This window comes from Diadema antillarum, unplaced genomic scaffold (assembly GCF_040938485.1).
Source record: "Diadema antillarum isolate AM-2024a unplaced genomic scaffold, OU_Dant_1.0 seq00000299_RagTag, whole genome shotgun sequence".
NCBI classification, from domain to species: Eukaryota; Metazoa; Echinodermata; class Echinoidea; order Diadematoida; family Diadematidae; genus Diadema; species Diadema antillarum.
Window position 1 is genome coordinate 146406 of NW_027271322.1, and position 27063 is coordinate 173468.

General features: G+C 38.9%; 1 protein-coding gene across 1 annotated transcript in view; it reads left to right on the top strand.

Moving 5' to 3' along the window:
• Positions 1-26371, top strand: part of LOC139730239 (high affinity cAMP-specific and IBMX-insensitive 3',5'-cyclic phosphodiesterase 8B-like) — a 101065-nt gene extending 74694 nt beyond the window's left edge. The window contains exons 8-19 of the mRNA XM_071641125.1: positions 2383-2501; positions 5464-5537; positions 7444-7605; positions 16480-16537; positions 17743-17878; positions 18538-18736; positions 19382-19512; positions 19949-20035; positions 21196-21337; positions 22006-22173; positions 23321-23450; positions 26238-26371. Coding sequence (XP_071497226.1) covers positions 2383-2501; positions 5464-5537; positions 7444-7605; positions 16480-16537; positions 17743-17878; positions 18538-18736; positions 19382-19512; positions 19949-20035; positions 21196-21337; positions 22006-22173; positions 23321-23450; positions 26238-26371 — 1540 coding nt within the window. The remainder of the gene's footprint in view (positions 1-2382; positions 2502-5463; positions 5538-7443; positions 7606-16479; positions 16538-17742; positions 17879-18537; positions 18737-19381; positions 19513-19948; positions 20036-21195; positions 21338-22005; positions 22174-23320; positions 23451-26237) is intronic.
• Positions 26372-27063: the final 692 nt, after the last annotated feature.

The following is a 27063-nucleotide window of genomic DNA, read 5'->3' on the forward strand; positions in this document are numbered from 1 at the left end:
AACATTGCGTGAATATCAAGTGTCACGATTTCTGTGCAGCGAGGCAGCTCCTTGTTACCATGGGAAGGGAATTTTGTTCATTTCTCACTGTCATGAATCAAAACGCAATCATGAGGGTATGGTTGAGACACCTGTCGACTCGATGTGCCGTATATGGACATCTTGTAGTGAGATAAACTCTGTATCGATGTCATACAATGGAAGTGTACTTAACAAGTTGAATCCATTATTTGCCACCAGATAAAGTTTTTAGCTTAAATGAACAAGTAAAGGGTGTGCAGTCCATGTTAAAGGGACTGTACAGTACCGGTTGAGGTGGGAATTCATGTTTTGAACATTCCTAAGTGAGATAATGAGAAACCTCTTACAAAATATGAAAGAGCATGTAATTTTAAGAAGGATTCAACGTTTATTCGATGAAAATTGGTTTTCAAATGGCTGAGATATCCAAAAAAGTGAAAATAATAAAAGGCGACAGGCCACACCTTTTATTAGGATCTCTTTGTTTCACCTTGTTTTTGGATATCTCAGCCATTTCAAAACCGATTTTCATCAAATAAACTTTTGATACCCCTTAGAATTGCATGCTCTTTGACATCTCACAGAGTGGTTTCTGGATATCTCGCAAAACGTTAAAAGCTAAATCCTTACCGCGACCAGAACTGTACACACCCTTTAATTGTTCTGTTGGCAAATTTCTAAGTGTCACGGTCAGACCACCTCCTCTTGGAGCTAGCTGCTATGGGTGCCTGGATAATCAAAAGTTCAATTGCTTTTACTAAGAACATTCATTTTGCAGATAAAACTTTCATAAAACCATTACTAAAGTTTGAGAGAATTCTTGTTGCACACAATTGCAAACAAGACAGATTTTTCAGAAACTTCACTGTGTCTTTGAAGAGCCCACAGTGACATGGGTAAAAGTTCCCATGGGATATGTAGTATGGGATTGAAGATTCCTTTATATACAGTTAAATAGGGATACATTTTCAGCTGCTGTTAAAAGTTCATGGATCCCTTAGGAACCCTTTCCATCTCCGCCATGTGTGAAAGCCTAACTGTGTGACAGAGAATATTGAGAAATGAGTATCCGATTCACCTGCCTTTTGAAAAGCCAGTTTTCTTCTTCATCATCCTTCCAGCCCATTTCTGTGCAAACTGTATTGACATAATTTAATTTCACCCCTTATGACTTCAGTCTGATATCATTTGTGACCGTGCATCACAAAACGAACAAAAAGTCGCACCCCTTCATTTTACGTGAGGACTCAAAACAGGTGAAACGGGTCAACTAAGTCAATATTGAGTTTTTCATATTTTCTGAAAGAGCTACCCTTCTTCTACATTATTCTTAAGTTTGGGATCATAAAATGAATGGGAAAGTGCATTTTCAGCAGTTTTTCTACAACTCTTTTTTTGTAGAGTAGTGAGATCAGGCGTGTCTTAGAATCCCCTTTTCATTTCTTGATAACCCTTTGCACACTCTTCACTTTCAAGTCTGATAAACTTTTGAAGGGATAAGGCTATTGCTTTGAAAGTTGGCATTAATCATTGTCAGAATTTGTTAATACAGCATGCTCAATTTAAGCTAAATCTGATAATGCCTTCATTGTTGTTGCCCCAGTTGTTTACATCCTGTTTTTTGTCCCATTCTTCGCTCAGCTAGCACGGTTTGTTAAAGATTAAACGCTTGAATAGACAGATAGACCCGACACTTCAGAGCCTCTTTTCTCGGTTCACACTTTTCCAGAGTGCGTGCTTTCTTTCCAATATTTAGATAGTTTAGGAGAGTCCATTTCAATTTAGCTATACATCATTTTAAAGCTTAGAGTCTGCTCTTTCAGAATCTGCCCTTAACTAAAAATCCATGTCTGGCGACTTTTTGTTTGTTTTGTGATGCAGGGTCACATTTTGTCATTGATATTCTCCCCCCCCCCCCCTTCAAATAGCATTAGCATTTACGTGATAGAAACCCCCCAAATATATGACTCTGTTCATGAACAATACTTGTAGCCAACTCTTCTGGCTTTACATAAAAAGTCACCAATGAAGATTGACAATACTCCAGTAAGATCCTGCATGTACTTGAATTGGGCATTACACTTCGTGGGATGCAAGATTCCATTATGAGTAACACCTTATGTGGTTGGCGCCATCAGTATTCATTGAATTTTGAATTGCAAAGTTGAGTTTCAAGCAAGAGTACTGAGGATTTGGGGCTTTGTCCAGTTCTAAGTCACATTCATGCACTTGTGAATGATTATATCCCAATAACATGATATGTTTGGATTTCATAAAAAACCCTACTTTGTGTCTGTGCTGTGATTTTGTTCTGCAAAAAGTCTTGTTTCACCGATCTGTCCGCACATATTTAATCACCAGGAAAGTGCGCCATCACGTCTTCAACAAACGGAGTCCCCAGCAGACCACGAACGGCCCCAGCGTCTTCAACCAGGAGTTGCAGCACACCGTGGACAAAATGGCACAGGAATTCTCAAACGGTAAGCCCCCGGCCAGTGGCCCCTCGTGGTGTGCTCGCCATTGCCATGGTAACTGAAAATAAACTTGCCGCTTGACTGCAATCCAGTATTTGAGCCCATCTATAAGCAGATTTTGCTTGAGACGAGAATGCAAATTCGGGAGAGGTAATCGGATTGTTTCCTTGTTTGTTTGTTTTTCCATGAAGTCAAGAGGCAATTGAGAATTATATGTGTGCTGGCCTGAAAGTATTTTCTTATGCAATGTTGTCGCATGAGATATAAGGTAGCAAATGCACAACTAGGCAAAAGTAAACTCATGAATATCATTCCTCCATTCAGACATTAGTGTATATATCTGCACCAGTATGTCCTCTTTGTTTGTTTGTTTGTTTGTTTGTATGTTTGTTTGTTTGTGTTGGAATGTGTGTGTGCTATGAATTGTTACTTTTTCCTGTCATGTAATTCTTCAGTCCTTAAATGATATATCAAACAGCAGATTGTTATAAATCATTTTGATGTAACTTAAAGTAGATTTCTATTTATGTGAGTTTGCTTGAATTTGATAGATCACATAATAGATTGTGCCCTTGCTTAATTCCAAAAGAAATGATGCATGACCAAACATATGACCACCCTGGGTGCTATATTCTGATGAAATTATAAAGTTGCATATGTAAAAAGTAATTTTTTACTTGACTTTTGGCTCAGAAATCTCACCAATTCTACATACATACATTGTGACTGCATTCTGGAAGGGAGGATAAATGGGTTGCTATGTACATATCATTTTGTTTTACGATAATCACTGGATATAAAAGATGCTGTGGACGTGATGAAAATGTGTTTATGAAAATACTTTTGCTGCTTGTAATTCTTCAAAACATCAGAATATTTGTGAACTTTTATATTGTTACAGATCAGTTTTTGTGAAGATATCTGTATAAATGTGAACATAACATATTCAAGTTCTATCATATATTTCAGTAGGGATCCCACAATTGGGTATTCTTAATACAGACAATATTCTCACTCACATTGTATAATCTCACATATCAATATTCAGGTCAGTAGTTCGCAGAGTTCAACAGTTTCATTTGTTTTGAGACTTTTTGTGGTGCATCTACCGTTTTTCTTACTCCAGATTCTATGCTATTTTGTGATATGTCACCTGCACTTTATGCTGATCATACAAAAACATATTCTAGACAGCTCTGTCGCATTACACTTTTGTTCCCAGGACAATTCAGAGGTTTTATAGATGATGCATTTATTTATCACCTCTCCATATTTTCTGTGGTAGATTATACTACATATTTCATTCACCAATCTCTCGCTAGGTGCCATATCCAGAGATGTTAGTGATCACGGTGTACCATGAATATCTGTTTCTGGCCTTCTAAAATCAGCTTCACTTCTTGATGTCTTATACTCCTCTTTATTACCTCCACCAAGGAGGGTAGTTTTTTGCTGGCATTCAAGTTTGTTTTTCTTTTTTCTGTTTGCAATGAACCTTGAAAAGTTGTGAATGGGTTTGGATGAAATTTATATGAAAAGTGATAACGATACAAAGAACAGGTGATTGAATTTTCGTAGTGATCTGGATCATTAAATGTTTGGTGTTTTTTCTATTTAAACTTTCGAAGGATTCAGAATGGTCATACATGATTCATCTTAAAATGCTATATGAGTTATTACGCGGTTTTTATTATTTTTAGATGAATTGTTTTAAACTTGTATCTGTTTACAATAAATATAAAAACTGATCTAAAAATGAATATAAACTTTTAAAATCCCAAAAGTACCATGCATTAGACATCAAATCGGCATGGTCCTTTTTGAGCTGACATCCCTGTTGCTTCCTATTTTGCATACAAATCACGCACATGCGCATTCATATCAATACTGATACCCTGTATGTAGTCAGCTGTGTAGTTTGTTCAGCAAAGAAAAATATTGTATTGTGTATAATTACCCACTCTTCTATCTCGATAGGACAGTGGTGTAGCTGCTCATGTTGCAGCATTATGCCAACGTCGAGAGAATGCAAAAAATGTCAGTCAACCAAGGGCAGAGACATTGTTTAGGATATGTGTATCACGGAACTTATGCATACTGCATACAACACGATTTGGAGAATGTTGGTAAATTTTTATGTTCAGCTAGGTAATTGTCCCAAGGTCTCTCAACCATACAGGGCACCTTTCATGATTGTTTTTATGGATCTGAGATGGACAAAAGAAGAAACCAAATCTCACTAGTGAGCGTTTGCTTAACCTGTTGAGGATGGTTTCATTATGCTACAACATGCATTTTCAATAGGCGCTTACCCAAGTATACTCGGGACCCATCCTCAACGGGTTAACAAGCAGAACACGATGTTCTTACAGGTGGGCATGATCAGTGACGTCTGATCTTCCACTAACACTCCCTCATTAGCATATTCACCACTGCAGATTCACACTTTCTCAGTCAAAATATATGCACTTGTTTGATGATTTAAAAGTTTTTTTTTGGTGAAAGTAGTTCATTAGAGATACCATCATCAACATAACTTTTTTTTTTCAAATTTGTGAAGACTGCCTCACTTTAATCACTGGGAAATAGGACCATTTTTAGCATATTAATTATGTGGAAATGAGCTGCTTGGTGGAGGTCTTTGCTCTGCGAGTGTGTTTCTAGTTGTTCATGCATGTAGACTGGTCATCCAATACATCCGCTTCCTTCCTTTGTCCTTCCTTCTCTCTATCTTTTCTGTCAATATAAGATTTTCTGTCTGTTCTAATCACTTGCCCTGAGAAGAATCTCATTTATCTAGTTCTTATCTCCCCAAATAGTTTTCTCTCCATTCTTAGCTTTCCATTCACCAATATGCTATGAAATTCTACATTTACAGAGCTCTTTCTTCTTATGCGGTATGTAAATTTTCTTTCCTCTTTTCTTTTCTTTTTTTTTTTGTGTGTGTCACATATATCCATCTCCGCAGGTCATCAAGCTTTGCATCGGAGGCAATCTGTTGCTAGGATACACTCGATGACAATAGAAGCTCCAATAACGAAGGTGGGTTTGTTGATGGGCCCAGCAGGGGCTGTAATCAGATACCTTGATGGCCTCTTCAAAGGAGTAATTAGTGCGGCGTGTGATGTAGATTGTGTTCTGGGACGCATTATTGGCCGTCACTTCATCTAGATTATCAGTGCGGAGAGAATAAAGATGGGGGGGGGGGCAGCGAGAGAGAGACAGAGAGAGAAAAAGGAGTTGATATTAAAGCAAACAATTTAGGCTGAGCGAAAGTGTTAAAAGCTATTTTTTGTGTAGCCAACTATCAGAATATGCAGGATGTGGAAAAAAAAAACACCAGAAAATTCTCCGTTTTTCTTTCTTTTTCATGGCAGCACAGGTTGCCATTTGATATTTTCGCATTTGATATTAATATATGTGTTTTGTGTCTTCTGCTTGTGAAATGTAACAAACCCGAAATATGTATATGTGGACTGAGCGAATGCAGAAATATTTATAAAACATGTCAGTGAAATATTAAAGAAAATCTGACGATCAATTCAAAAGTTATCAATTTTTCAAGTTTTGCTACCACCAAAACTGGGTAAGCTGTTTGTGTGTAGCCTCCTGTCAGTTGAAAGCTTTGGGATATCAAAAAAAATTGACAATTTTGTAACGAAAAGTGCACATGCCCTCCAACTATTACTGTCATCTTTGCTGAGGATAATGTAATTCCCCACACCTTCTGAAACTGATATGCCAAGTACTCTGTCATTATGCTAGAAAAATGAAAATATGTTGAATTCTCTTTATAATTTTGTTACATATCAGTGTACTACTGCAACATGACAAGTCATTGTAGTCTCCTTATCCAGCGATGGCTGTTGGTACCAAAACTTTAAGAATTTAAAACTGTGAATGGAATATCCAATTTTCCTCAATCTTTCACTGATGTGTTCTACTGATATTTCTGCAATCACTTAATCCACATGTGTATGGGGGTTTCATTCCCCTTGAAAGAGTTATTCCATTCTGTTATCACGTTGACTTTGATACAGAGTTTAAAAAACAAACAAACAAACAAACAGAAGATTTCCGTCAATACTGGGTGCAATAACTGGAAAGTTATAGGACCTGAGAGTTTCCATTTTGTTAAAAAGTGATGTGATATTTGCAACCACATGAAAAAACTACAACCAGGTTAAGCAAAGATATTTTAGCCTCAGCAGTCTCTCTTACTGTGTATTAAAGTGTGTTTTGTTTTTGTTTGTTTTGTATTTTTGTATTGTGCATCAGTTTGTGGTTTCATGTAATTTTTATTGTACATTAGTGTGTGGTTTTATGTTGTTGTTATGCAGAGTTTAGCAGTCATATGCATGGCTTATGAGAATTTAATAGAGCAATACCTCATCTTTCATGTCATAAAATGTGGGCAATTCATCCTTACAGTAGTTGAAGTTCTGACGTACAGTGTAAGGATGATATCAGCCTCATTCTATCCAAATGCATTAGGGCGTGTCAGACAGTGGGATTTTAAAACTGGTTGCAGTGATTATATAAAAAAGAAGACACAGTAAATAATGGTGTGTTTCTTTTTTCTCAGGAAACCAAATGCTGATTTAGTTTTATCAGATGTTACAGTGCTGCTTTTACCGTACAAGTATAGGGCTTGATCCAGTATTCTGTGTCAGAGATTCGAAGTTAAAACGAACTGGTCTGTATAAATCGAGGTAGCTGCATTTGAAGCACTGTTTCTCACATTTTTCCAGTTATGGTAGGAACATAATTCATGCGGTATACAAAGGGGCCTGTTGTTACAACTGTTCTTGCAAGCGTTGTAAATCTGGCTAATTCTGCATTGGGGGTAAAAGTCTGTAGCAATCATATTCTGAGCATATCTCGTACACAGCAGTAGAGTGTAGGTAGTTGACGTGTACTTGCTGCTTGGATTCTGTGCGTCTCTCAGGTCATCAACATAATAAACACTGCCCAAGAAAATAGCCCGAGCACTGTGGTCCAGGCCTTGGACCGAGTCCTGGACATCCTGCGGTCATCGGAACTCTATAACCCGGTACAGGTCAAGGAGGATGACCAGATAACAACTGACCTCGTCGGTGGACTCATGGCGGTAAGTGATGTGACTTATCCCTTTAAAATGCTTATTTGACCATTACTTGTCACCACAGTGTATATATTGCAGCTGATATTCAGACTGTGTGTGTGTGTGTGTGTGTGTGTGTGTGTTCATCTTTGCCAATTCACTCCTCACAAATGTGATCACCCATTCACCATTATAGAAATGTTGCCCGTATTTGTCCCACCATGCAAGACCCATGTATTGTCATTCATGACCCTTCACGGTATGCACACATCACCTCACACTGCTTTGTGGCACATGCATGCATATCACGTTTGTGCAGAGTGCACAGTTTTGACCATTGAATATAATGTAGGCAAGACAAAAGAAGTTGTTCAGTAGTCCAGTGCTCAGTGCACAGGCAAAACATATGGGTCCTGTAGATTCATAGTGATATTGCTCTTTAATTTGTCTTTAACTGTGTGATCAATGTAAGGATGACTAAAAAAAAGAATTGATCATTTCAAAAAATTTACCCCCCCAAAAAAAACCAACAACAAACAAACAAACAAACAAACAGAAGAAACCTCTGAATTTTTCCAAGGAACTGTCAAACAATCGGCTATCATTGACACTACACCATAGCTTTCATGGTTTTCTTTCATTATGAAAAGAAAAGGTAATTTGTCAAATGTTTTCCTGGTGTAGTATCCATCATTTTATGTGATAATTTGGGATCCTCATTTTCAATGACATTAATTGTGGTCACACTCACATGCCCAAACCGCTTACCCACTCATGTGTATGTGCCCTTCCTTATCTCCCTCTGACCCATTCCCACATCCCCTATACCTCGCCGTGAAATCAGAAAAATAAACTCATGAAATGGCAGCTTAACCCTCCTTGCCCAAAGAGGGGTGGGGAGGGGGGGCAAAATAGCCCCATGAACATTTTTCATGATAATTTTACAACAAAAATGAATGTGTTTCTTTTTATTTTTCCTCAGATGACATCAGTTGTGGTGATCCTAACTATTCTACATAACAAAACAATGAAAAAACAAGAGTCAAAAACAGAGAAACACATAAGATTTCTGCCCTAATAATCAAAATTTGAAAATTCTGAATTGCAAGAAAAACTAGCATATTTGCAAAATTAATCACAATTAAAAATCTCAAATTTAGATACAATTTGATTGAATTATATTATAGATTACATGACAAACTGTAAACAAAAATTTGATTACATTTACTTCATAAATGGTAGAAACTAAAAATGAAATTAGCATTCTTTGAAAAAACATCAAATCTGCATAATCAGACTATTGAAGAATAAGAATAGAAATAACAAATTTAACTATGTGTCCTCGTAAAATACAATGTATATGATGGGACATGAACACAGTGACTGAAGTCACAGTTGGTGTACGAATGGCCGAAATCTGGGGTAAGGCAAAATATCCCCTCCTCTGGTTATGCAGTTTCAAAATAGTGCGCGCTGTATGTATAGTTAAAGAAAGAATCTTTTTGTACCGGTGCCTATTCCCCATGCGACACATAAGCATCTGCAGCAAGTGATCTGTGTGAATGCGACCCCTGTTTGTACCTAAAACCCATTAATGCTCCAATATGAGTGTTATCCTCAAGGACCTTGATCATGCTTGCTGGTTTGAGGCTGTTTGAATGATAACATCCTTTCCCCCCACTGGAACGGCTCTGTGTTCTCGGCACTTGAAAGCCCAAACACCAATCAAATCAAGTCACTTAGCGCATAATGGCCTGTGCAGTAACCCTACATCCTGACAATTAATGTGTGATTTCCACAAGGCCATATCATTGTAAAATATACAGCTACATGTTAAAAGTAATTTTATGAATATGCATTATTAGTCTTTGGGCGGAAAAAGATAATAAATTTGTCCATTAAACCATAGTTATATGATTCATTGTCTTGCTACTTTTCAAGGAAATACTGAGAGATGACATAAAAGATGTAGCCTCCTTCGTTTTATGTTTGGCTGTTGGGAGGAGCATGGATTTGTGTGAAAGTGATTGTTACATAGTGTGAACTGGATGTATGTAGGCAGCATTGGAAACAACAACAACAAGAACCAAACAAGGATTCCATGCCCTGGTCTTCCTTTTTTCTCCAGTCCTGTTATAATGATAGTATTTAGAATTAATGATCAAGAGTAAATGTGAACAATGGCTGCTTTGCTGAAAATGTTGCATACTTTATGTTGATTGTAATTTTGTCAAAAGGGACTGCATTCAGTAGCTGTAATTTGATAGACCGGCCATTTGCTTTTTTAACCCCCCCCCCCCCCCCCAAAAAAAAAAAGAAAGAAAAAAAGAAGAAGAAAAAGTGAGAGTTGAACAGTGGTACAGGAGTTTTTCCGTGCACACTTCACCCCAATAGTTTGGGCAAAGGCAAAAACTTTCAAAATTCTACAAGCCCATTTTAAGTTAGTATGTTTTTATTTGAAATTATAGTTTTATTTTGAGCAGAAGCTGTGTTGAAGAGCAGGTAACGAGTGATTTTTCCAGAATGCAGCTGAAATAGAAATTAGCATATTTTATGTATCACCCTTCAGCCCTCCTAGTTTATGATAAAATCTGATTTTGAGGAGGTGTCTGCAATTCTGTGTGTCTGATTTTATTCTCTAGTTTTTCAGAGGCAACTTGAACAAGGCACAATATTTCATTTTAGATTGCTGTATGCAATCCCAGTAATGTTTGAAGCACTACATCTGTCTAGTGTTTGCTAGGGAACACCTTATGCAACGACCTAATGGTAGTCTAATAATGAGATTCTAAATTGTTGTGCATAATGCATCCATATCTATGCATGATTTTGTTGTCGTTGTTGTAGTTGATAAATCTCCTACCCTACTGAAGTCATATGTTCTCTCCATGTATGGTGAGCTATTTTTAAAACCATCAAAATAACTATACTTCCACCTTCCAGGGCTTTGTTTGCGACAAAACCTCACTTAAAGAATCTGTCTTTCGAGTGTGATGGCACCTGTGGGTGAAGATGGAGATGGTTCTTTAACCCAAGCTTTGCACCCGTTTGGATGTCACAATCTCCCTTTTGGGCATCATCCGCAATAAGAGTGTTGGTGTGTTAAATAAGTAGAGATAATTCCTTTGAAAGATATCAATGGCGTACTGTGCACTCTTTTTTACCTCATCTTACCCAATAACTATTCTGTATCTTCAAGAGACCAGTACAAATGAACAAAATATGAATCGACGGAGAAAGTTATGAAAATGAGCAATATGTAAAATATTTAACTTCATGTCATACTTATATTCACCAATCATTTTCTTCTTTAGATATCCTTTTCCTTCTTCAAACCTGGTATACCAGGCTGCCATGTATGAGTTGATGCTATGGGATTCTGGTATACCAGGTTCCTGTAAGGAACAGGATAAGAGTTGAAACTGTTAAGAGGAGGGCAAGTAGGATGTTATGTTTTTGGTCCCATCGTGACAAATGTTTACCTTAAATATATATCACAAAGCATCCAAGGATCACAAGGAATTCTAAGGATGTTTATCATTTTTTAAACCCAAAAAAGAATGACAAGCTAATGATAGTCCCCAATGACGACAGAATAAGGAGTTGACTATGAAACAGATAGTGGATGAAACCTTTCAGAATGTATAATGTTGGGATAGTTAGTGCATTGAGTTAACAGGACGTAATGAGAATCTCTCATTAATGCAAAACAAGATATATTCGCAGCATGAAATTTTCGCAAATTGGAGCCCACGGCCTTTTTCGTAGCATGACTTTTTTGTGAATTGCCACTGGCATTCAATGCATAATAGTGTAGACAAGAACTTACGTGTGCATTTTAATTTCTCAAATCTTGGCTCTCACAAAATTCGCGAAGTTGAAATGCATGCAATCTTTCCTTGTTTTCCAGTAGTTGAGACAATAAGAGTTCTTGTATTTTGGGGCCAAGCTGAGATAGGTAAAGTTACAATGCACATGCTCAAAAGTAAGATAGAGAGATTAGATAGATAGATAGTAGGTAGATAGATAGATAGGTAGATAGATAGATAGTAGGTAGATAGATAGAGAGATAGATAGATAGATAGAGAGATAGATAGATAGATAGATAGATAGGTAGATATATAGGTAGATAGATAGATAGATAGATAGATAGATACAGTAGATAGGTAGGTAGATAGATAGATAGATAGATAGATAGGAAGATAGATAGATAGAACGAGCAATGGGTAAAGAGAGACACAGACAGAGATAGAGGGAGGAAGAGTGAGGAAGAGAGAGAGGTAGAAAAGAGGAAGAAGGGATGAAACAGAAATGGACTTCATCCCAGAGCTGACAAGGGCACGTGGGATGTTAGAAGTATGGCCGTTGCCATGACGTCATCATCAGTGGACATTGCACTTTACCATTTCCGTCGCCTGTGAGAAGTTGAGGCGTGGGCACAATCTGCCAACCACTCTCTATGCAAAAAATACACCTTTATACTCTTTCTTTATGTACAGTGTGGTCGTACTCACAGTATGTAACACTCGTCACCATAGCAATAGTCTGGTGATATGCAGTATGTATGTACACACGTACTGCACATCACCAATATCAAATCACATTGCTGTCATTTGTTTGCATTACATCTTGTACAAATTATATTATGAATAGAAAGAAAAATGTGTTTGTTACTTTTTGTGTGTATATTTTTTAGTTTTTGGTCAAGTCATTTTTTTTGTGTTTCTTTTACATCATGCAATATTCAAATCTAATGTCCCCTCACCCATCACCTTGTGCCTCATCCCTGAATGCACACCCTCTTTTGCATCATGGCTGGACCGTCGCCATGGCCATCATCATCAAACAGGGTCGTAATGCGAGCTTGACCTCGCTGAAAGAGGTATACTAACTGCTTACTTGGATGCTACTTCATATTGGTGTGTGTGTTTTAACATCCTTTCACCCTCATGGAAACTTCATTGACAATTGCAAAGATTTGCTCCCTTCCCCCACAATAATGTTTGAGGTGGCAGATGTACTGTATACGCTGAATATTTTGCGAGGTTTTTATTTTCGCGAAGTTTGCAATTTGGGTGCTATTTGCGAATTAAAAAACACACGAATATATGAACTCTGGCCCTGACATGAACATGACGTGCACGCAAACATGTCTCCGTTTGGTGCTGTACTCCACAGTCGTGAATTTAACCACTTGCAGAATTGTTAGGAAGTCCCGATTCGCGAAAAAGTCCCGACTCGCTAAATATGTGGCGTATACAGTACTTGCACGCAGAGAGCATAAAGTGCTTACATCTGAATTTATGCGGGATGATATGCAGGATAACTTTAACCATTCAGTGATGTGCACTTGGTGTGTAGAACACTGTTTTCGTAGTGCCTGCACGTCAGCCTGCATTCGTCAGGCTTGCCTCTGCAGTTTGCCACCGTCAGATTTGCAGTTGTCAATGAAGTGTACTGGCGTGTGAATCTCTCCTTCGCCCTGGTCTTTTTCTTAACTGGCTTTATGACATCCAATTACATACTTCAGTGCATGCTTCCCCCAGTCTCTGCATGCTTAGCCACATGATGAACATGCTGCCTTCAGCTCTTTTCAACATCCTTTGAATTTGAATTATTCTTGCCTCGTTCTGCCTCATGTATCATGCTTGCATACATACATACTTAGCTGCAGTCTTTCCTATTTTGGTGTGCTCCAGTGTGCAATGAAAAAAATGTCTGAGTGAAGTACATTTATAGGAGTGCTAGTGAAGAGGAATTCATTCCATATGAGGAATGAAAGAAAGAAAGAAAAGAAATATATAGAGAAAGAAAGTATCTAGTGAAACTATTTTTTGTTTGTTTGTGAGTTGTATTTTTGTGCAAGCAAGAGATGCATTCATAGAAGGCATAGATTGTAGGTGATATACTTTAAATGTGAGAGGATAAGATGATGTCATGAATAGTCTTAGTCTATCATGAATATGTAAATTCAATGCTGAGAAGTGAGAAAATGTGAAAACGGGTAAGAAATCATGGTTCAGGCCTGCAGGCAAAATTGATGGAATGATAGAATTATATGAATGGACAGATGGATTGAAAATAGATGGATAGATGAGTGAAAGATTGAATGAGTGAATGAGTGAGTGAGTGAGTGAGTGAGTGCACTAATGATTGAGCATTTGACTGGTTGATACATCAATTGGTTTATCTGCTGACTCTTTGATCGATATGCTTATTTGTGATTGATTGATTGAATGAATGAATGAATGATTGAATGATTGATTGATTGATTGATGGATGGATGGATGAATGGATGGATTGATGAGAGGAAATCATGAGCAAGACTGGAATGGCATGAAGAGATATTGTCGAATCACTGTTCAGTTACTGCCATCCGAAACATGACACTTGAATCAACAGATGAGTCAGAATCAACAGTGCTGGCAGCTACCATAAAAGAATGAGTGAAGTGTGCCCTAAAGAAGTTAGCTACTATTAGCTGTAGTGATTTTTTGTTTGACGGAATTCTGATTAATGAGTACGTGATGATCGCATATATTAGTACAAATTGAACATTTTTGTACAAACTGCTGTGAAATGTATGGATACAATCTGAGAGAATGATGTACTGTCAGTGCAGTTTATTGTTTTAAATCTGATTCGATGTAGAACATTGCATACAAGTTTTGAAGTTCATGGTTATAAAATGTGTTCATAGAATGGAATTCAAAGATTAAAGGGATGGCATAGTTTCGTGAGACCTGGCTTCAAGTATCGAACTTTTTTAGATGAGATAATGAGAAACCTCTCATGAAATATGAAAGAGAATGTAATTCCAAAAGAAATTCAATGTTTATTTGATGAAAATTAGTTTTGAAATGGCTGAGATATCCAAAACAAAGCAATTAAAATAACATGTGGGTTGATCGCTTTGTTTTACTCTGTATTTCGATATCTCAGCCATTTCAAAACTGATTTTCATTAAATAAACTTTGAATTCCTCTTAAAATAGTATGCTCTGTAAAATTCCATAAGTGGCTTCTTTAAGTATCTTAAAGTATAAGTATCTCCACCAATACTATACCATCCCTTTGTTAGCTTGGAAGTCAGTGACCCTTTTTCTGAATGTTGATTTCCCTAGCAGAAGATATTTGATATGCAGTTGTTACACTGTCCCAAAATTATGCAAAGATGGATACATGATAAAGGAAATGTTCAAATTAGACTCTGATCATGTGAACACAGGGTTATTCGTGAGGGCATCTTAAGCCACCAAATGACTGCCTGGGGAGTTTCTCAGGCTCCAGCAGCAATGTTGTGAGAGGCGGCAAGACCTTCATGTACCCATTGGCCCGAATTCACGAAGGTGGTACAAATGAAACCATGGTTTAAACCATGGACAAAAACCATGGAGGGCCAAGCGTCGCACGGAATAATTCGTTACGAAATTGGTCATTTCGTCGATAAAATGACCATTTCGTTAACGAAATTATCATTTCGTGGACAAAATTTTAATTTAGTTACAAAATGTCATTTCGTTACAAAATAATCATTTCATCGACGAAATGACTGATTTCGTAACGAAATATTCCATGCGACACTTGGCCCTCCATGGTTTTTGTCCATGGTTTAAACCATGGTTTCATTTGTACCACCTTCGTGAATTCGGGCCAATGTGTTTCCCTTGTGTGTCCTATGGGTAGACTTCTTGATAAAGATTCACATAACTTTGTGTCGCCTTTTTATAGATAGGCTGTTGATTTGATTTTGACCAAATTCAGGGCCATCTTCGCACAAAATTGAGAATTCAATATTCTTATGGCCATCTTGTGTCAATTTCGAGACAGTGTGATGCCACTCTTATTATTGTGGCAATACTAATCTACTTTAATACAAGTATCAATCTGTGAATTCGATAAATGTTACTGCCTGGATTGCTGTGAGCCCTAATTACTGTTACTAATTACAATTAATGCTGCTGTTTAACCTTCCTTTCGTAAAAGTGGATATTTTCACGTGAGTAAATTTTCGCGCTCAACTTGGTAAGATGACTTTCACATGTTTCTAATTCCGTGAAATCGGGATATTGATTACTGGAACATATGGCATGCAAAAACATTCGTGTCCTTTTATTTTTATGCCAGCTTCTGATTGCGGTGAATTGCGCGAAAATTTTCACACCATGAATATTTCTATGTTTACAGTAATGTAAACACTATTTAGTGACAATCAGAATTGAGGGGCATATACAGCATGATATTATATCAAAATGATTTTTGCACGTTTTGGAAAATACCCAATCTAATTTACTCTTAAGTTTTTGCAGCAGAAGTTTCATTAACAGTGCAAAGATTGATTGAGGTTTTTCTTCTTCTTCTTTTCATTTTCTTTTATAATTGCATGTGTGGCTATGTATTTTGAGCAAGGGTGTATGATAGGAAGTATGAATAGTTTGGCATGGATCAAATATGGATTAAATGGTTGCAAGGCCCTGGCAAAGACAGATATCTTGAGACATATCTAGTGACATGATGAGATTCAAAATAAGAACATCGAGACAAAGTTGTGGAAATAGCGACATCAATAGAGACAGAAATACAGATAAGACAGACAGATGCAGTGGTGAATGATCAGAAGGTATATTTGGTGGGTGGGTGAGCAGTGATGAGTGACATCTTGTTCACATATAAAATCCATTACTTGCAACTGCTGTCGTGCCAACGTCTGCCTGATGTAGTAGATGTATAATGCAATTAGCAGAAAAAAAATCAAATGAAGGGTAAAACGCTGTGAAAAAGATCTGACAGATGTCTTTCGATAATGGTTTTAGCTTCATGCCTCATCTCATCTTTTTTTTTCTTTTTTTTCATGTCTTTTTGATTTTTTTTTTTTTCTTGTCTCGTCATGTCTCTCCCGCAGCATGGAGCATTCTCAGGGAAGAGAAAGATGTCTGGTTCAGACGTGGCCCTCTGTAAGAGTGAGTTTCAGATTCCCAACATGATTCCTGTCGATCTTCATCAGATATTTGTTCCATCATCTGTCTTTTTATATGTTATGTTTAATCAACTTGTGAAGTATTCTTTTTTTGTAAGAAAAATCAAATGGAAATGGATGGGAGAGGAGACACCGTGGTGCCTAGATCTAGCTCGTAATGAAAGGGATATAATCCCCCCCCCCCCCCCTCATCCGGGAGGGTTTTACAGAACACTGGCTAAACCATAAATCACCATTAAAACTGGTGATGACTTTGCAATATTTAAAGATGCTTTCAAGTCACATTTTTTTCTTTAAAAAATGAGAGTAAACATGGAGTGTAAAGACCTGAAAGAGAGATACAGCATAATGGCAAGGGGGGATATAACAAAATAGTATTATAACACTGTAAAAAAGAAAACAAAACAAAACAAACTTGTATGGTGATTAGCACAAACTATACTGTTAGCAAGAGCAAAGATTTAGAAAAAAAATCAAATTACCTTATCACCTGGTACGTATGAAATACTGCAAAACAAGAAACATTAACAGCATAAAACTTTCACAATTTTGAGTCAACAGTCTTTTTGGTGGCATGAAATTTTTGTGGATCACCACTGGCAAGCATTCAATGCTTTGTGTTGACCAACGCTTTTGCGTGCATTTTACTTTCGCAAATCTTGGGTCCTTACAAAATTTGCAAAAGTTTTATTCACATGGAAATTTCTGATTTTACAGTGGTCCACACATTAAACTATGGGATGCCAGACATGGTGTGGAGCAGAACACATTATCTATACCCTTGATATTCGTGAATAGGACTCCTTCAGGATATGTGTTTCCGATATATCACACGAGAACATTTTAGAGGTTTACCTGTCCAAAGAACAAAGCTTAAAACATGAATAGCAGAAGTAGAAGCGTAAGGAAAGATGTCGAGGTACATCAGAGAGGGGTTATGAACATGGCTGAGAATCAAAAGAGAACAGGACCAGATCACTTATATCATCTCATGCCACAAGAGAATTAAAAAAAAAAAACTAACAGAAAGAAGCTCTTTGGTATGACCAGGCAGTAGTGAAGCTGCAGATACATTGTAGTGTGTGTCAAGTCATAGGACACTGCTGAATCACTATCTGGAACATGCCCATTGTGAAATGGATGTCTTCATGATCGCATTCTTGCTTCTTTACTGCCCTACCCGGACAGGCGTGGCCTCCAACAACAGCCAGTCCTCGCCCCTGACCCACCTGAGTCAAGCTCCGCCCGAAGTGGTGCGCCTCCTAGAGGACGACGCATTGTGGTCATTTCAGATCCTTGAGGTGGAGAGGATTACTCAACACAGGTATACATTTCTCCCTTTTGCATGTAACTGTAAAAACAGCAGCAGCAGCGCTGTTTCATGTTTGAAGCAATGCGTCGCCAACACTGTGCACTGGAGCTCTATTTGATCATACATAAAAAACACGGAGCACTATTTCTATCTCCAAACTACCATAGTTTTGTGGATTTTTCAGCAGTTGTTTTTTGGGAAAAGGAATATGAAGTTATAAGCTCTTAAAATACATTTCTGTTATGAAGTGACAATGCTTTAGTCATGATAAAAGGGGAAAAATAGATGCAGTTACCGAGTATATGCTCTCCCCATGTCTGATGCGCAACAGCTGCATTCCTGGAAGTTGGCAAGTCGACACTGAAAATATGATCCCACTTGACCTCTGCATGTTGCGCGTGGTTGCATAATCTCACCTCCTTTGCATGTAGCGTATGGCCAGCATGTGGACAAGACCACTAGCAATGAAATGTTTTCACTTATGTGCAAAGCTCTTATTCTATCTCCTCACAGTTTATTCAGATGTATGTTCTGAGGTAGTGGTGGTAACATAAATTGTCAAAAGCATCATTATACCCCATTTCAAAGTTGTCATTAAATATGCATGTCTTTTTGGGGGATGTGTAAAATCTAACAGCCACGTGCGTGGGCTCGTAATTTGTTTTTTCCAGACCACTCTTATTCACTGGTCTGAAAGTGTTCTCTCGATACGGCGTCTGCAACTTCTTGGGCATCTCGGAGAATGTGCTGCGGAACTGGCTGCAAGTCATCGAGAGCAACTACCACTCCAGCAACCCCTATCACAACTCCACACATGCTGCCGATGTGTTGCAAGCCACTGCCTACTTCCTGGGGAAGGACAAGTTGAAGGTAAGAAATGCCACAAGCCAGATCCACATCAACTTCCAAATGGTAACACGTTCTCTCTTGTTATATTACCCCACATGAACTGACAACTCCAGTGACCCTTTGAAATCCATTTTTCGTCCTTTGCTTTCATAATTTTTTAGTTTGCTGTTTGTAATTTACTGTGTGTTGTAAACCTTATCATGCATTTTTCATGTACTTCATTCACATGCCCAGCCAGATTTTAACTAAACTTGGCCAGAATCATTCCCAGCCAAGTTATTCAAGCTGTACATTGTCTCCTGTATTGTCTTGTACATAAAGAAGTAGCACTCTCTACCAAGTGGTATTGTGTGTAGATATGATATATACAGTGTATGTATATATATACCTTTGTAGGTAGATGATAAATGTTGTTCTTGACAGTGACAGGAGTATTCCCACAAGAAGCAAAAAATTGTACTGTCCATCACTTTACTGAGAATGCATAATCAGACTTTAACCAGAGTTGGCGGGAGTCATCCCAAAGGGTAGAAAATGCAAAGCGTCATTCAAAAGGGAACAAGTGGTCCTCCTTGGTTTTATGCATATGAAGGGATAAAACGCTAATTCTGAGAAGTTTCGATGAAATGTTCATCTCCATTTTTTTGGTGGGCATCTCCTCTCCAGTCATGCTTCGAGACAGCAGACCAGGTGGCCGCTCTAATCGCTGCAGCCGTGCACGACGTGGATCACCCAGGGAAGACAAACTCCTTTCTCTGTAATGCCGGCAGTGAATTGGCTATCCTCTACAATGACACGTGAGTTAGCACTGTCTGTTGTCTATCTTCTGTAGATTGTTACCATTCAGTTTCTGTCTTCTTTTTATGGGGGGGGGGGGGGGGAGGGGGAGGGGGGACTTCGTAGGTTGTTGGGGATTGGGTTTGTTGGGATGGGGCAACAGGAAAGAGATGCAAAGCTTTTAGTTGACGAGTGACTTTGAAAAGAAGAATAACTTTGTACAATTTTAGTGGTGCAGACTTTATGAAAGTAACAAAGTGTGTTATTCATCTGCACATTTTGTCAAATTTGTAGACTTTAAAAACATCTTTTGCAAAATATACAGAAGTAGAATGGATGGTCAAAGAGAGAGAAAATGCGCAATTCATGTGATCATTTTACTGTTATTGGTGGTGGTTCTCCGTCAAATTGATGTCAGGACTTGCCACTCTTCATGTGCCATTTTCCATTTTCCAGAGCTGTGCTAGAAAGTCACCATTCAGCTCTGGCTTTCCAACTTACAACCAAGGAGGAACGGTGCAACATCTTCAAAGAATTAGACAGGTGAGTAGTTAGTCTCTTTTACCTCATGCAGGCATCAATTCTACTCCAAATGATTGAATTGAGAAAAATTGGTCTTACAAAAAAGGCTTTCTTGGATGACCATCTTTCTTGCAATCTGATGATAGGTGATACTTTTGGATTGTATTCATACAATCCCATCTTTCTTCATATATTTTATGAACATTTGCATAGAGGTCTATCCGATAAAGCTCACTTACCAATTTACTCCCATTTCATGTCCATGAATTAAGATTAGAGTCCTAAACTGTGGTATCATCTTGCAGAAAACATCCAAGCATGTCATTTTAAGATACTGTGGATGATATGAACTTAAGAAAAAGACCAAAAAAACCCCACTTTGGATATCTTTAGTTTTATGATTCACATTCAGTCCTCCCCAAGAAACTATGTGACCTGAGTGTGAAGGTTTCAGTTTGAAAGATGATGAACAGAATTCTCCACTTGATGGAGGTCCTGTAGTTGTCTAATGTAGATATGAAAGAGGTGGGAGTTAGAAAGTACTGCAATCACCGCATATGCCTCAGAATGAAGCTTGTGGGTATGGCATTTGTGCATTCATCAGTCCAATCCCCACCGAGAATTCTCATATCTGAGGGGTGTGAGGCTGTAAGAATACCTCTTTACACCTCTCCTGTCTGTACCTTTGTGTCCTTTTCTCATATACATCTTTCTTCTTGTCTGGTTTGCTGGTGTGCTGTCATATATTTCTGTCTGTCTGTCTGTCTGTCCTTCTCACTCTTTTTTTTTTATCTTTCTATTTATCTATCTATCTATATATCTATCAATGTATATATTTGTCTAACTATCTATCTATCTGTATGCCTATCTATACTGTATCTATCTGTCTATCAATCTATTTATCTATGTATCTATCTACATGTCGGTCTGGTTTGCTGGCTGGCTCACTTTTTCCATTCTTTTTTCTTTATTTATATCTGTCTGTTTTACTCTTCTCGTGTCTGTCTATCTATCTATCTTTCTATCTATCAATCTATCTATCTGCAATGTATCTGTCTATAAATCTATATATATTTATGTCTGTCTACATGCATGTTTGGTTTGCTGACCACCAAATATCTATCAATCTGTCTGCCTGTGTGTTTCACTGGCTGACTCTGTCTTTCTCTCTGTCTCTGCAGGGATGACTTCCGAGCCCTGCGTCACTCCATCATTGACATGATCCTCGCCACGGAGATGACGAAGCACTTTGAGCACCTCTCCAAATTTGTCAACTGCATCAACAAACCTGGCGCTCGTGAAGGAGATGACTCCTCCTCCTTGGTATGTGTTTGAGGCGACAGAGAGAGAGAGATAGATGATATATAGGCATCGAGATATGGAGGAGGAGAGGGAGAAATATATTATCCTGGTGTCATTGAGCGTGCTTCATTCTCTATCCTTACGGTAGAAAATAATATTATGAGCTAGACAAAAAGGTCGCATTTCATGTTGTGTGCAGTTGGTGTCGAATCTGTTCCAGATTTGTATGCAGCTAAATCTTTGCTTTCAGCAGGTCTTGCAACAATGCTTCATATATGCACGCGAGTGCATGGTATACACATACCCACTAGATATTTCTCCTTGAATGAGGAAGTCAGACTACATGTAATATATTAAAATATAAATTTGTGAGTATTCATAGTGTAATCTCACAAATTTCTGCAAACTTTATTAACAAATCACACATCTGCTGCACAATACTCAGCATCACTCGTGAGTCCACAAGCAGTTGTGTGATATGCGTGAGTAAACTGTCTGGTGTAAACCAGTAAAGCATCAATAGGTTTGAAGATTTTTGTGTCCATTATGTGCTGTCAGTATTCCTATCACTTGGATATTTCAAATCTTAAATGCAGTCAGCATCGGTAGAAACAGGCAACAAGTTCAGATAACACACAGCCCCTAGAGTTGAGTTGATAGGGTATACTTCCCATCCCACCCTCTCACAGCAGAGCGGCGGGCGGAGCACCCCCGACACGGTGGCCCTCTCGACGCCGGAGAACCGCGCCCTGATCCGGCGGATGCTGATAAAGTGTGCAGACGTGGCCAACCCCACCCGACCCCTGGAGCTGTGCCGCGAGTGGGCCCGCCGCATCTCCCAGGAGTACTTCAATCAGGTCAGTCGGTTCGGCGATGAGGGTTGCTGATGTTTCTCTTAAAGGGGAAATCCAGTCCAATTATAAGTTACTCTGATAAGAAAGAGTAAAATATTACGAGTTCAATGGTATAGATTTGATCGAAATCAGATGAAAAATAAGGAAGTTATGACATTTTGAAGTTTCGCTATTTTTGGGGAAACAGTTCTTGAACAGTCAATATGAATATGCAAATGGCAAAGTGAGCATGTCATTCCCTCACAACTTACCATATGGTTTGTACATAAAATTTTGAAATTTCCAGTTTTTCATTCAAACGTAATTATACCCGAGGCTCAAATCCTCATATATCTAAGTGATCACTATTCTGAAGCTATTCAACCAGGAATAACATCATGTTTCAGACTTCAATGACAGAAACATTGAATTTTCGTCACTTTTTTGTACACGATCAGTGGAAAATTGTGAGGGTATGAGATGGTTAGCTCACTCATTTGCATATTCATACCCACTGTACAAGAACTGTTTTGGAGAAATTATCAAAACTTCAAAATTTCATAACAAATTTTTACCATTGAACTCATAAAATTTTACTCTTTTTTATCAGACTATTTTATATTTGGACTGGATTTCCTCTTTAAGACTTGTACCAACATTATTGGCCCGTCTTTAGTTATTAGCTCTCAGAATGTAACCATTGTCCCACCGTCTATTCAATGTGGTATTGATTTTAGTCAGCCCACAGACCAGTTCTGTTGATTAAACTACTCGGTTATAAAGATATACATCATGACTCCATGAAGGACTGACTGACTGACTGAACAAATGACTAGCTGACCTTCCATCCAGCCGACTGACCAACAGACTGACCATCCATCTGTCCGTTTGCCCGTCTGTCTGGCTTTCTGACTGACTGACAGATTGACAGATTGAAAAACAGTCTTTGGAGGAATAAATGGATGAATGAGTAGATAAAATTAATTGATCAATCAATTAATGGGATATCTAACCCTGTGCTGCATGGAGGCCATGTCAAAAGATGCCGATTATGGTTCAGCAATTGGGCTGCTACTCTTTGAGAAATAGATGGAAGAAGTCGGTGTTGTGTCTCGTGCATATGATGAAACGGTCAAAATGACTACTTTTCCTCCCCCGTTTTGTTTTTAAGACTGACGAGGAGAAGAGACGAGGTCTGCCCGTGGTCATGCCGGTGTTTGACAGGACGAGCTGCAGCATCCCCAAATCACAGATCTCCTTCATCGACTACTTCATCATGGACATGTTTGAAGCGTGGGACTGTGAGTACATTGCCCATCCTCCCTGACATATCAACCCCACTTATGCTGTTTTACATGCATAGACCTCAAATCAATGTTGATTTCCTTTTGGTGACAGTAGTAGTATTTTTAGCAGCTGCGATAATTTACTTCATTTTTTTTTAAAGTGGATTTGCACGAAAGGTGCCACAAGTGTTATTGGAAAGATGTCTGGAACTCCAAACTCAGCTTACAAGGAGTTACAAACGGCTTCAGAATTTGTTTTAAATGGAAAAGTTACGACCTCGATTTAACACATTAAAAAGTTTGTTAATGAGTAGTTTTGTATGCAGTCATTTGAAAAAACATACGTATCATGATAGACGGGAAAGAGGCACGGTTCAAATGTCTTTGTGTTTGATAGGCAAAGAATAAGGTGTACATGGTGCACCAGACAGCCATTATAGCTGCTTCATGGGTGCTTCAATAATTTAGATTTGGAAAAGTATTTATGTAAACATGAAAACAGATTACATCATACCTTATCATTTAGATATTGCCTTTTTGGAGTTGCAATATAATACTTGACATCCCCGCGGGAGTCATCTTTTCTTCGAGAGATTATATTGAGTGCTTCGGGAAACTGTTGTCTCAAAGGGAAAATATAACTCCTGGGGGACTTTCAAGTCTCATATATATTACAACGATACAAAGTAGAGGAGTAAACCATTGTACCATGCACTGAGAACTAGTACTGTAAAAGTGCTTTCTTTCGCGTACAGATACTTTCGCGGTTTCCATCGGTGCCAACTTTTTCGCATGTGTTTAAATTCCTGGTCGGCAAAATCTGTAAATTCACAGTCAGCAAAAATCTGTTTTATTTTGCACGTGAAAACACAAACTATAATCCAATTATTAGCTCACCTGAGCCAAAGGCTCAAGTGAGCTATTGCGATCGCCCTTCGTCCGGCGTCCGTCGTGCGTCGTGCGTCGTCCGTCGTGCGTCGTGCGTCGTCCGTCGTCCGTCGTCCGTTGTCCGTCGTCCGTCGTGCGTCGTGCGTAAACTTTTTACATTTTCATCTTCTTCTTGAAAACCCCATGACCGATTTTCATCAAACTTGGCAGATAGCATCCCTAGGGGGTTAGGAACTCAATTTGTTAAAATGGGCACCATGCCCCACCCAGGGGGCCCCCAGGGGGGCCCAAACCCCCCAAAATTAAGGAATCTGTAAAAAGCTTCTTCTCTAGAACCAGAAGTGATAGAGCTAAGTTAATACTATGAGTTAGTACATTGATGACTGTAGTTTCAAGTTTGTTCATGGCAGAATCAGGGGTGCCCCCCTTGGGACCCGGGGGGGGGGGGGGGGGGGGGGGGGGGTGAGGAGGGGTCCTAATGGGGCCTAAATTGTACATTTTTATCTTCTTCTTGAGAACCCCATGACCCATTTTCACCAAACTTGGCAGGTAGCATCCCTAGGGGGTTAGGATCTCAATTTGTTAAAATGGGCACCATGCCCCGCCCAGGGGGCCCCCAGGGGGCCCAAACCCTCCAAATGAAGGAATCTTTAAAAATCTTCTCTAGAATCAGAAGTTATAGAGCTGAGATAATACTATGAGTGAGTACATTAATGACTGTAGTTTCAAGTTTGTTCATAGGAGATCCAGGGGTGCCCCTCTTGGGGGTAGGGGGGGGGGGGTGGTTGGAAGGGTCCAAATGGGGGCCTGAATTGTACATTTTCATCTTCTTCCTGAAAACCTCATGATGGATTTTTGTCAAACTTGGCAGGTAGCATCCCTAGGTGGTCAGGATCTCAATTTATCAAACTGGGCACCATGCCCCACCCAGAGGGCCCCAGGGGGCCCCAATTCCCCCAAATTAAGGAATCTTGAAAAAATTGGGCCCTTATTGTACATTTTCATCTTCCACTTGAGAATGCCTCGTCAAATTTTGGTAGAGCTGTGAATAATTTAGATTAGTGACTGCATGAAAGGTGAACTTGCGATACTCAGGTGAGCGCTAGACCCGCGGGTCTCTTGTTCTTTTATTTATTAAATAGAAATTAAAACTAAATGCAGGCTTACCTGAAATCCAGTCTCTTGAGTACTTTAGCGTGGGGCACGTGCACAGGAGTTGACCTATATTGCGCGGTATTGCTGTGTGTGTGTTTACCATCAATACACTCAATGCGCGGAATCTTCGTGTGTGCATGTGCGCAATAGCGTTGTAACAAGTGGCGAGTTCAAAACATTTCCTTGCGTGGTTAATTTTGCGCGATTTTTCAAAACATTTTCGCGTGATGTTAAATTCGCGGTTCAACCTCAAAGTGCGAAAAGCGCGAAAATAAAACCACCACGAAAGAAACCACTTTTACAGTAGTTGAAATTATGTATTCTGAGGTGACAGAAATAGCACTTTTTGCCATGGAACACGGCCTCAAAGAAAATAGCGCAATTTCTGTCACAGAGGAAGCCATAATTCTACTAGAAGCTGAAAATAGTGCATGAAATATTGGTTTTATATCCTCAAACACATCTTTTAAAATGAGGCCACGAGACTGATACAGATAACACTTTATACACGCTGTCAATGACTATACCATGAATATGACGTCAACGTCGTCTTGTCTTCAACATAGAAATGTTATGCTTGGTCACATGACACTTTGTAAATAAATTACCAAACAGGATGTAATGTATGCCAATATAGGATTGACAAACTTAGCTGCATACTAGTATTTGATTCATTCATTCATTCTCTGACCTGTACTGTGATGGTGAAGGTGTCTATTTGTTTCCGTCCCCCACCACCCCCCCCCCCACCCCTTCCAGCTTTCACTGACAGTCCTGAGCTAATGGAGCATCTCCACATCAACTACACATTCTGGAGAGAAGAGGAGGAGAAGGAACAAGAGAAGAAAATGAAGGAGAAGGAGGAGGAGAAGATGGACGAGGAGAAGGAGTAACGAACAGAGGGCTCCAGTTACCCCAGCAAAAATTCTGGAATGAAACGATGGCACGTTGCTGGATGGAGGTGTGGTGGCAAAATGCACAAGAAGCGATGAGAGATGTATTGCTGTGGATGGAAATATTCAATCATCGTGCATGCAGAAAATAGAGACCTCTATGTAATTAAGCTGCCAATGTGTTTAGATGCATTCATTACTGATGATGTGTGCATTTTGTGCAAAAGAGCCGGGATTCACATGTTTGTATTTGTCCAGCGGTAAAGTCACATCATCCAGGATATTATGTTTTCCAAAATAAGCAGAGTTTTGCTGAAATCTTTTAAGTCCTGAATGAGATGTAACTTGCCAATACATTTATGATTCAACAGTGATACCATGACAATGACTCTCCAGGATGCAAGAGAGGAATTCAGGGAGATGTGGTTACTAGTATAGGTGCTCAAAATTGACTCATGCAACTACATCCCAATATTCACCCGAGTGCAGCAGTGTGTTCAAATTACATTCAGTCATGATTGATTTGAGTTTAACCTTGCACGTGCCAAAGGTCTTTGCATGATGTAATAACACTGTTGCACCAATATTAGGCAGGAAGCCAGGCACTCTCTGTGTTCCGATACTGAATGCGGCAGGTGGAGGCTTCTAAAAAGAAGTCTGGCCTTTGCGGGTTCGTCAAGGTACAAAATACC